Source organism: Mastigoproctus giganteus, chromosome 5 (genome assembly GCF_048544385.1).
Source record: "Mastigoproctus giganteus isolate SK-2022 chromosome 5, ASM4854438v1, whole genome shotgun sequence".
Lineage (NCBI taxonomy): Eukaryota > Metazoa > Arthropoda > Arachnida > Uropygi > Thelyphonidae > Mastigoproctus > Mastigoproctus giganteus.
The window spans coordinates 200,343,793-200,355,857 of record NC_143579.1 but is presented as its reverse complement, the minus strand read 5'-3'; the positions used below and the strand labels follow the sequence as shown (position 1 = coordinate 200,355,857).

At 34.7% G+C, this 12,065-nt stretch overlaps 1 protein-coding gene across 1 annotated transcript in view; it reads left to right on the top strand.

Moving 5' to 3' along the window:
• LOC150086002 (flotillin-2-like) overlaps positions 1 to 11,050 on the top strand; it is a 253,731-nt gene extending 242,681 nt beyond the window's left edge. Inside the window, exons 9-10 of the mRNA XM_090373646.1 lie at positions 4,380 to 4,526; positions 11,021 to 11,050. Coding sequence (XP_090229772.1) covers positions 4,380 to 4,526; positions 11,021 to 11,050 — 177 coding nt within the window. The remainder of the gene's footprint in view (positions 1 to 4,379; positions 4,527 to 11,020) is intronic.
• The last annotated feature ends 1,015 nt before the right edge of the window (positions 11,051 to 12,065 follow it).

The following is a 12,065-nucleotide window of genomic DNA, read 5'->3' as shown; positions in this document are numbered from 1 at the left end:
TACAGGAATTTTTCTAGCAGGGATAAGGAGGTGATTATTCCCTTGTATAAGGCAATGGTTAGGCCACATCTTGAGTACTGTATACAGGTCTGGAGGCCTCATTTCAAGAAGGATGTAGAGCTGCTGGAACGGGTACAGAGAAGGGCAACAAGATTAGTGAATGGAACAAAGGGTTGCTCTTACGAAGAAAGGCTTAAGTTTTCCAAATTACAGAGTCTGGAGACTAGGCACCGGCGAGGTGATCTGATAGAGGTGTATAAGGCTTTGAATGGTTTGAGCATGCTCAATGCCAATGGGATTCTTCATCTTGCTCAGAATAATCAGCTCAGAGGGCATAAATTCAAATTGAGGAAGGACGGATGTCGGATAGATGTGCGGAAATTTGCCTTTGGCCAGCGGGTGGTTGGTTGGTGGAACCGACTTCCATCACTTGTTGTTGAAGTTGATAGCCTAAACAAATTTAAGGCTCAACTGGACAGGTGTTTCGAGCGAACGGAGGGGTGAAATGGGAGTGGTGTGTGTTTTTTTTTTTTTTTTTTTTTTTTGGCTGATGCTGAATAAGCTTGCTTTCTTGCACATATGCCTCTACTAATGCTAATACAATTAATTCGTCCTGGGAATGCGTTAATCGAATATAATAATCAATAGGAAAAATTATAATTGTAATTGACCTTCTGGAATGTCCATAAAGAATTTTAAAAATAACTTTTTAACTGTATACAATGTAAAAGATAATGAAAATAATTATGAAAATAAATGTTTATTGCATAAAACGGCAGTTCCCAAACTGTGCGCCGCAGAATATTTTAAATTTTCGAGGGAAACACAGTGATACTTGACATCTGTCGGACACCGCGCAAACTACTAGGTTGTTTGAACCTAACTACATTGTTAGGTTCAAATTAGGTCTTATTAAGTTGTTTGGACCTTAATAAACGGAACTGTTAGGTATTTCTTTTGGTCTGGGTGTGCGGTGAAAAAAATTACTGAGACACTAAGGGCGCCATGAACCGAGTAAGTTTGGGAACCTCTGATATAAATTACACAGTGAAGAAACGATTTTTTTTATAACAGAAATATTTGAACAGAGTCATTTGAACAGTACTAACTTTCTCTTTTCATCAATCAATTTCCGATAGCCGACAAAAATCTTCTCTGGACCCTGGCGAATAAATATCGCAGAGAACCTTTAAAAATTTTTAAAACATTTAAAAATTTGAATTTTTAAATGAGCCAGATTAAAATTTGAATTTTTAAATGCAAGTCTGCATTGACTTTACACCCTAAGACGTGCTGATCAGTTACAGACAACTCCTCAAAACCGCTCAGGGGTTGCTGTTGGAGAAGAGATCTGAAGGCAGCATCAAAGGCATCCCAGTTTGCAGACTTGGTAGTCAATATATACTTTCCAGAAATGACGTCACTTACAGAAAGTAAATGAGTTAGTGTGAGACCCTATCCGGAAAGTAACTGATGCCATTTCTGGAACTGACATAATTTCCAGAGTTGATGCCATTTGACGTCATTTCCATTTCATAAAATCATGACAAATCGGTTTTACTACAGTCCGAAATTTAGTAGCCAAAGATATATACACATCAAAAAAGAAAAGAAAATTAGTAATGGAATAAAAAAGAATTAGTAAATAGTAATGTGGTTCAACTTAGTTCAATCTGAAATGACAAATTTTTTGTTCTACTAAAACTGAATTTTCCTATTAATTATGCAAAAAAGAAAAGTTAAACATTAAAAACAAAAATTATCATATGACAAATGCATGGCACTGTATATGGATAGCATTAAATCCCAGAATAAAGAATAACATACCAACCACACTCAAGGTAGTAGAGAATGAAAAAGACCTAGGTTATATAGCCAGACATGAAGTTCTATGAACAGTGCAGACAGGCTGCTATGACAGCCCATGGAGTTTTTTTAATGAAATGCAGGAATTTTGCCAGCAGGAAAAGATAAGGAGGTAATTATTCTGCTGTATAAGGTAATAATAAGGCCACATGTTTTTTGAGTACTCTATATAGGTCTGGAAGCCTCATTTTAGGAAGGACGTAGATCAGAATGGGTGCAGAGAAGAGCAGCAAGATTGAGTGAGGGAGAACAGAAGGGTACTCTTACCAAGACTTCTTGTTGTTGTTATTTGATTTTTAGGAGCATTAGCAACTAAGGCCATATTATTATATTGGTGCCTCCGTAGCCAGGTGGACAGGAGCAGCAGTGCATAGCACACACACTCCTTGGTTAGACCGGGGTTCGAGCCCGTGACCGCCAAATACGGAGGATGTGGAAAGATCAGGGAATGACCACCGCATATCTCTGGAGCAATATGCACTTAGTTGCTAATGCTCCTAAAAACCAAATAACAACAACATAAGGCTGTATTGCTCCGGGGATATGCGGTGGTCATTCCCTGACCTTTCCGCATCCTCCGTATTTGGTGGTAACAGGCTCGAACCCTGGTCTAGTCAAGAAGCATGTGCTACGCACTGCTGCTCCTGCCCACCTGGCTATGGAGGCGCCTTTCCAAGACTTCATTTCTGCAAATTGCAATGTCTGGAAACTAGATACCTAAGGAGATTTGATTGAAACATTTAATGCTTTGAATGGATTGAGTAAATTTTGATGGCATCTGAAGTGCGGAGTTTGAATAAAGTAAAGGAGGAACTAGACAAACTATTAGAAGGGATGGAAGGGTGATTTAGGAATGTTTTCCCCCTCCCTTCCCCAATGTTGTAATAAGTCTGCTTCCTTGCATCATTTACCAGTATTAATACTAGTTTCATCATTTACCAGTATTAATACTAGTTTAATGACTAATTTCATATAAATAAAAGATGCTTTGAAAACAATCTCTGTACAAATATATCTACTTTTGTAGTACACATATTGCCATATTATTTATTTATTATTGATCTTAATCCATTCAGCAGTACATACAGATATTCAAGTTTTTCATTTGTGGGCTCTGAGGAGTATATGTGCATCTATTTACGTTTTCAAGTTTGTTTAAAATATTTTCAAATAACGTTACATTCATGTATAAAAAGTTCATAATTGTTCACCTCAGTTGTCTGATTTTAGTTCAAACTTGAAGAGCTCTTAAATCTGGAAGTTTCTGTGAATCAATTGATAAATAAATATATGTAGAAGATATTGCATTAAAAAAAGTAAAAATGAATTGTCTATTTTTTATTAAGGATTATATTTGTAATTGTGATTTGATTTTTGACAATCATTTCACTCTAATATTGGGCAGTCAAATCAAAAGAAGAACAATTTAATATTAAAAAATATTTATGTACAAAGTTTTCATTTTTACAAGTCTTAAAAATTCCATAAAAAAATCTCTTCACTTTCCCTGCTAGCAGAAAACTCACTGCTTAAGGCCATACACAATCAGCAGATTTGATCCTGTGAGGATTACAGTGAATGTTTAGGTAAAGTAAAATGTAAATTACTACTTACATATCTTATAAAAGTTCAGCTGAACTTATTTGAACAAATAATGTTTTTTTTGAAATAATTTTTGGCAGTATTCATTAGAACTAAATTTTAGCACACTAAACTGATTCATGTTTCTTGGTGAGTTCATTATCACAAAATTTTAGATGTTACTGTAAAGGTCTGGGTTCAATTTCCATGGAGGAATTCTGAAGTCTTCTTCAAGGGTACAATTAGCCAGTGGGTGTAGAGTTTCAGCATTAGCATTAGCTAAGGCACGTGATGCAAAAAAGCAAGCTTATATAGCCTCAGCCAAAAAAAAAAAAAAAAAAAAAACCCTTATTTCACCTATCCACTCACTCCAATGTTTGTCAAGTTCTGGCTTGAATCTATTTAAGCTATCAACTTCTACAACGACAGATGGAAGTTCGTTCCACCAATCAATCACCCGCTGGCTAAAGGCAAACTTCCACACATCTATCCTACAACCGTCTTTCCTCAATTTGAATTTTTGCCCTCTCAGGCGATTATTCTGAGCAAGAGGAAGAATTCCATCCGCATAGAGCATGCTCAAACCATTCAAGGCTTTATACAGCTCAATCAGATCACCTCGCAAGTGCCTAGTCTGCAGACTGTAATTTACAAAATTTAAGCCTTTATTTGTAAGAGCAACCCTTTCCCGTGAGTTATTCTGAGTTTTTCAACCTGAACAACTTGCAAATCAATACACTTCTACAGCATTACACTTAATTATGAGTGTGCACTTAGGGTTGTTGCTACTATCTATTTATTTTTGTATATCCCATAACAAGTTGGAACGTATGGCTTCACTTTATTAATTAGTTATTAATCTTAAATATTATAACATATTTGATTTCAAAATAACTAGTTTAGTCATTTATATGCCTCCTTTCACCATTCAGATTGCAGCAGAAGTTGTACAACCTCTTGGAAAAACAGAAGAAATAATTCTCCTAGGAGGTGATGATCGAGTAACAACTGAAGTCGCAAGATTAGCTAGTCAGCTACCTCCTGCTGTGCAAGCCTTGACTGGTGTTGATTTAACAAAGGTAAATAATCTTTTCTTACAATGTAATTAAAATCTTATAACCTCAGAAGAGGAATCTTAAAATGCTAGTTTAGCTTTTTGTATTCTTATGTAATTTTATTTTATTTGTTATTTTTAATAAATCTATTTATCAAAACAAAAGATAAAACTTAATTCTTTTTTGGCTTAATATCTAGGGGAAAAAAAAAAGTCCTCTTTGTTAGATAAAGTTTCCCTTGACCCAGATAGGTAGTAAATAGGGTTATCTGCATTTGTCTGTGGAATCTGTCAGTTATGGACAAAATGTACGAGAGACATTAATACTCTTCATACCGTCTGTTCTACTTAATTGTGGCAAATAATGCAAGGCAGCAACTTGTAGGGTTTTCTGCTTAACCTGAAAAAAAAAAAAAAAAAATGCTTCCTACATTTCCTGTCCAACCCTGCTAATAATTTGTATAGTTTTTTCCGTAAATTTATTCAAACTAACCGCTTCCACACCAGATGGAAATTCGTTCCAACAATCAGTTACTCTCTGGCTGAAAGAAAGTTTTCTCAATTTTCTTTCAAATGTTTTTCAAATTTTTCTCAAAAAGGGATGGTTACAGGGCAGATGCCCTGTAACCATCCTTTTTCAATTTAAATACAGTGGATTCTGGTTATTTGCGCCACCGGTTAATTGGGGCAGATGTTTATTTGGGGCAAATCTTAAAAAACAGAACCCAATCAAGAAAAGAGCCAGGGTTTACTTTGCTTAATTGGGACAACATGCCGTTTAATGGGGGCAGGAAACCGCAGCACTGGACATTACCCTACGATTGTCTCCGACCGTACCACGTGGTTCGGTTGGATTTCTGGAGGTCACAACCATAAAACAATAAAAACAATTAGCAGTCACCTGTTTATTGGGCTTTTCTGTTAGTGCAATATATCATAAACAGATAGTAAACTCGATCTTACTGAATTTGCGATAATACCGACAGCTGGAATTCTGTGGGTTATTATGGTGAAATGTGTTTACACTTCCATGGAATCTTCAATCATATAAAAAAAATTAATTTTCAGAATCTTCTCTTCATTCCTATTTTTAAAGTTTCGTAACTTATTACTCCATTCTCACTTGCGCGTATTGTGTTACTTGCAATTTGTGTGTGTCGTGTTTTTTTTTTTTTTTTTTTTTTTTGTTGTTGGCACATCAGCTTCTGTGGCCATATTGCACCTCCCGAGGTTTTTGCACTTTCTACTCTGATCCAAGCCCGAAGCGAGATTCGAACCCATGACCTTTGAGTTGCCAGGCAGGCACTTTACCCACCCGGCTAGCCCAGTCGGCGTGTGTGCCATGTTCTTTGTTATCGATTGCTTATCTTTTTACTGTTTTAAATTTTAACCCCCACCCACAAATGTCAGTGAACAGAAATGTCAGCTAGTTAGTATGTACATATTACAGTACGTATTAATTATTCCGATTTTCATGTATCATTTAATTTTTTAATTGGTAAGGTAATAAAGGCTAAATTTGTGCTTAATATATCTTTACTTTCATAGCCAGTGGATAATACTCCTCCTATTTACGCTAATTAGAATCGCTGTTTAATACAATTAAAATTCAATTCACAAATGTGATCACAATGGCCGGCGCTTACTACACGTTGTATAGTAAACGGTACTTTACTCGTAACATGATTTGATTGTACAGTGAACCAATTGTAAAGCGGAGGCCCATTGTGTTTTTAACTTTCTTTTACATGAAACTTTGGATAATTGGGGCAGCCGCTTAATCGGGCCAAAATGCGCTAGTCCCGATGTGTCCCAAATAACCAGAATCGACTGTATATGTCTCTCTTATATGTAGTCCAAGAAAAAGGATGGGTGGTGCCATCAGCATTCAGTTTACTCAATCTGTTGAAAGCTTTAAACACCTTCAGTCAGCTCTCTCACAGGTGCCTATTTTTAAGACACTGCAATTTGTAGAACTGAAGTCTTTCTTGGGAAGAAGAATACCCTTTTGTGTTCCTAACTAATCCTGTTGCTCTTCTCTACACCAGTTCCAGAATTCCGCATCTTTCCTAAATAGGCTTCCAGACTTGTATGTAGTACTCAGGATGCAGCCTAACCAACTCCTTATACAATAGGATAATCATCTTGTCTCTGCTGATAGAAGGCGCACTATAGCCTGGCAGCTTATGCGCTCCTAAACCCCCGTAACACACACACACACACACACTCTGCTGATAGAATTCCTGTATATTAATGACAGAGTCCTATGAGCTGTCCTGGCAGCCGGTCTGCATTGTTCAGAGATCTTTATTATCAGACTATACAATTGCTCCAAGGTCTTTTTTGTTCTCCACCATACTGATTGTAATATCATCCAATTGGTATGTTATTCTGGAATTACTGTTACAAATATGCAGTGCAGCACTTTGCATTTATCAACATTAACCCTCATTTGCCACATCTCAGCCCTATACCTGATTTTTCTAGGCCTTGTTGCAGTATTTCTTGATTCTTGTTATTATCAACACTGCAAACCTTTGTATCATCTGAAAATTTAAATATTTAGCGTGATATGCTTTCATCAATATCGTTAATAAATATTGAAAACAGTAAAGGCATTGGCACTGAACTGTGAGGGACTGTGCTGCTCACAGCTTTTACATCTTAACAGGTCATACATATGTGGGTTCAAAAGACATCTAAGCACTGTGCTGTAATGCATATGGGTGGTCATTCTTAAGTGGTCGATTAATGAGTACCGTAAAAAATAAAGGCACACAAAAATTAACAACTGCTCAATATTGGCACGCTTGATTGAACTGTTTGCATTAATGCTTGGTTTTTGTTTATAGACTTGGTACATAGCGATATGTTGCTTGTGTTGATGTTAGTTCATGTACATGAATAAACTTTATAAAATTTTTAAGATTTGTTCTGATTTACAGCTCACCACAAGAGTAAGTGTTTGCTTTTAGCTACGAATTCCAAACTTTTACTTTTAAACAATTATTTATGAATTTTGGGAATACCGAGGATGTCAGAATATTGAGTTTGTTTCAATTTTCTGAAAATTATAGCACATTGGACACGCTCTCTCAAATATACAGTGGTGGACAAAAAACTTCATCACTTGTGAATTTTGCAAATAATGTGTTTTGCGCTACATTGTGGGTTGCAGAATTGTTCGAAATGCATATGTTAGATGGGAATATATCTCTGTGAATGAAATCCAATAAAAAGACTCCACCTGATATACCTAATTACCATAAATATCTTCCCAAAGGGTAAAATATGTAATTAATGGAAATATGAGAAATGAAAATGGGCAATCATGACAACTAGACATACATTTTATTGCATTTACTTGTAAAAACTTAAATGAAAAGTTAACGTAATAGAATTATGTACTGTAAATCAGCAAAATAAGTCCTCAATATTTTGTTGTTCCTCCTTGAGCTGCAATTACAGCCTTGCAACGATCTGGCATAGAGTTAATCAACTTCTGGATATGCAGTTGCCCAATTTCGTGGTACCACGCCCTTACTCTCCTGCAGCTGAATCTTACTTGTTAGCTTCTTCTGAGCAATTTTAGACGACATTACATACCAGCAAGTTTCAATTGGATCTAAATCTGGTCTGTTGCCGGGCAGTCCAACACTATAATGTCAGCATTTCTGAGGTATGACTGCACCTTAAGGGAGAAAAATGAGGGAAAACATTGGTGTAAGTATGTTTTAAACCTTGTGAGACAAGAACACAAACTGATCATTAACTCTAAATAGCATAAAACTTACCAATTTTGCTGTGTGGCAAGGTACTGAGTCCTGTTGAAAAATGCAGTTTTGGACGTCTGTGTGGTGATCCCTAATAATGGGTTTCAGGCACTCCTCCAAGATAAGCAGAGTAGGTTTCTGCATTCGCCATTCCATTAATAAACTTAATTTGCCCCACCTTTTCTGACTGGCGGAGAACTTAACAATCAGTGTTATGCAGTCAGGATGGTATGCCTCCGATTTTCGTCTTCTTACATATCGCTTCTCATCCGAGCCACGCAGGTTGAATTTTGATTCGTCAGAAAAGATGACGGTGTCCCATTGCTCCTTTGTCCATGAAACGTGTTTTAGCTCATCAAGTCATTTGTTGGGTCAACAAAGGCTTCTTCTAGGGCTGATAGGCATGCAGACCGCATTCTGAAAGCCGTCTTTGGATAGTTCACGCACTTGTTTCAACACCAGAGGCCATCTCAAAGTCCAGTTTTAGATTAGGAGCACTAGCATGGTGATTGTGAAGGCATAACCATTTGAAATATCGATCTTCGGAAGGCATAGTCACTCTCTTAAGGCTTGATCCAGGTCTTCTCTTCACATCACTGGTTTCATGCTTTAATTTCAGCACTCGGGATACTGTTGACTGGTGGCAGCCTATTTTATCAGTGATAGCACACGTAGAAAGCCCTTCCTGAGACAGAGCAACAGCTACACTTTTTTTTTTTTCCTTGCTGTCAACTGAACATATGGAGCCATGTTTACACCTCCGCAAAACAGGATACTAATGAGTGTGTATACCCTTCCAATGCCGCATTTATAAAAATGGCTGATGCAATACCTTGCAATTACTGACTGATGCAATAGAAGTGTTATCTGATGCAATGCTTTGTGACAAACAAAATGACTGTAATCAAACAATATCTTATACGTTTCTCTATAAATGTTACTTTTTTTTTAAGGTGATGCAGTTTTTTTGTCCACCACTATAGGTGACAAACGTATTAACTAATTATACAAAATTCTCATGCAGAAACACAAAGTTTTATATATACAGGTTCCAGTTTTAAGATAGAGATTTCAACATACAGCTGCAGGGTTAACATATTAGACTGTTTAATTTCTAAAGTTTTTCTTTAATTTGTTTCCACTATTTCAATAACCTTTTTGGAATTGTTGTCTCAAAGATCGATATGTGGTGCTGTCATCAGTCTCTTATAGCTCCTCTTGCAGTGTGATCATTTGATGTAAGTTTAAGCATGCCTTGGTGAGAAAACATTACAGTTATATAACTATAACAGTTATACAACTGTAAATAAACATTATCTGATTTCCTTTTAAATTATTTTAATATGTCAACAAAAGGTAAGCTTTTTTTTATAGTAATGATAGAAATAACTACACAAAGATTGAATGAATACTCATACGTTTTATGCTTGTATAAATAATCTGTATAGATATATTTGCTCAAACTCTATATTTCTCCCCATATTATACAAAAAAATTTAATGTTAAATTATTTTTTAATTGATTTTTATGTCCTTCTGTCCTAAACAAATTCAGTTAATGCAATTCAACAATAATATTAAGTCAGCAGATATATTAACATTTCAACTAAATAATATTTAAAGACTATATTCTCATAACAAATTTATCCTCTTTTGACATTGAAAGAACTGAGTCTAAATATGGAGGTTTCACTACACATATTACAGGAATTATGTCTTCTTTTCTATCTCTTCTCAAATAGTAACCTCCTATAGAAGTTTATCATAATACAGTATTCTCCCCAGAAAATTTTTCCAGCCAGGTTGCATTATGAAGTAGCTGGGTGGGGAAGTGTAATAACTTGTGGCTTGTAGCCGTGAAGGGTATTGTGTACGGCGTGTGCCTTTTGTATTCAATAAAGAGTTCTTCTACTTCATAATATTATAAAATTTTCTGTTGTTTATAAATGTGACTTAAGTGATCCAGAGCGAAAATTAATTGCTTAATATAACATTATATGCTCCTATCGCATAGTATGCTCGAGAGCAGTGAGCAGACTGTATGGTACCATGAGAATTGCTTAAATTTTAGCCGGGTGGTGCTCCCATTCAATAGGTACTGAGGAGAATACTGATAATAACTGAGTTGAAGTCTCAGAGGTTCACTATGAATAAACCCCATTAACAGAAGATGACATAATCTGTGTGCTAACTTCTTCTGTATTCGTAGCAAAACTTAGATCAGGAGTTTGGAATGTAAGGTATCTTCTTGTATCATAGAGCAGCCAGAATTTCCTCAGTTTGTAGAAACACTTTCTTCTATGGTAGTTTAATCACTTAGAGTAGGGTTGAAGAAACATGTCTGCTTATCAATGTCTGTTGGATAAACACTTAAAAATTCTCATAGGTATCATCAATCATTTTGTTGTTTCCATTTCTGGAAAGATGGTCTACTATGTTATTTTAAATTTCCTTGGACATATGAAATGTAAATATGAAACTCCCTTGAGTTTCAGAAAACCATCTTAATATTCTCTAATTCCATTCTTTCATGGATATAATGAATGAAATCAAGATATCATTTGCTTATATCTCACTGCAGTATTTCCAGATACAAGTTGAAAAATCTGTTAAAAATTACATATTCTTTGATATTACAATACTTAATACATTCCAGTTGAATGCATTTTTAAAAAATAGTGATTATAGAAATGTTTATTTAATTTTTTATTTGCTGAATATGTTCATTAACCTTTTCTTGTGTTTAGGTACTATCAAAAGTTACTGTTGCTAAATAGTTTGTTCCCTTGTGGTCAACCTGACATTTCCATTACAAAAGGTAAAAGTAGAAGTCTTGGTTTATTGATTTTGAACAAAATCTATTCAGCTCTACAATTTATGGATTGATTTAGTGTTGAAAGCACTAAACATAAGTGACTAAAATAACCACAGTCCAATGGCAGGCCCAACAGTATTGTTCAGTTTATTATGATTCATGTATACTTAAAATACTGCATCTTGCTATTACAGAATATATATGGTTTATGAAATTTGAGTTAATTAATATTGGAATGCTAAAATGTGTATTGTTGAAGTTTATAAAATAGACATAATTTTTAACAGTGAAATTTATACTGAATATTTTGCATGAAAAAAAAGCAAAATATAAAATTCTGTTAAAAGTTTATTTTGTTATTTAAGATAAATTTTTAAATTTATTTAAAAAAACTTGCATTTATTAAATATTTAGTTGCATTACTAAATATTTAGTAATGTTTTAAAGTAATAAATTTAAACTACCAATTTGAAGTAATTAATTATACTTCAGGTTACTTTTTCTAACGTTTCTTAAGATTGTCTTTTTTAGTTGTTAGAGGCAAAATAAATAATTTCTTTCCAATTATAAGAGCCACCGTCAGTTAATAAGTGAGATTAGCGACATTATATAGTCATTTTTTGTATATATATTGTACCTTAATATGCTTTATTAGACTTTTAAGTTGGAAAAAAAAAAGAGAGATATTGCTCTCTTTAAATAGTACAAGTGATTCCATTTTCTTTATTTATATATCTATAGTTTTTTTTTTTTTTTTTTTTTCTTTTCATGAAAAATGTGTGGGTTTTTAAAGTCTATATTGATTCTCTCTCTCTCTCTCTCTCTCTCTCTCTCTCTCTCTCTCTCTCTCTCTCTCCATTATGTTATTTGTAATAGATAAAGAAGTAAAGATGGTACTTTGACATGAAAAATATTTGTCATTCTGTTGAGTTTCATATTTTTGATAGCATTCTTACTGTAGAAAATTTAGCCTCATT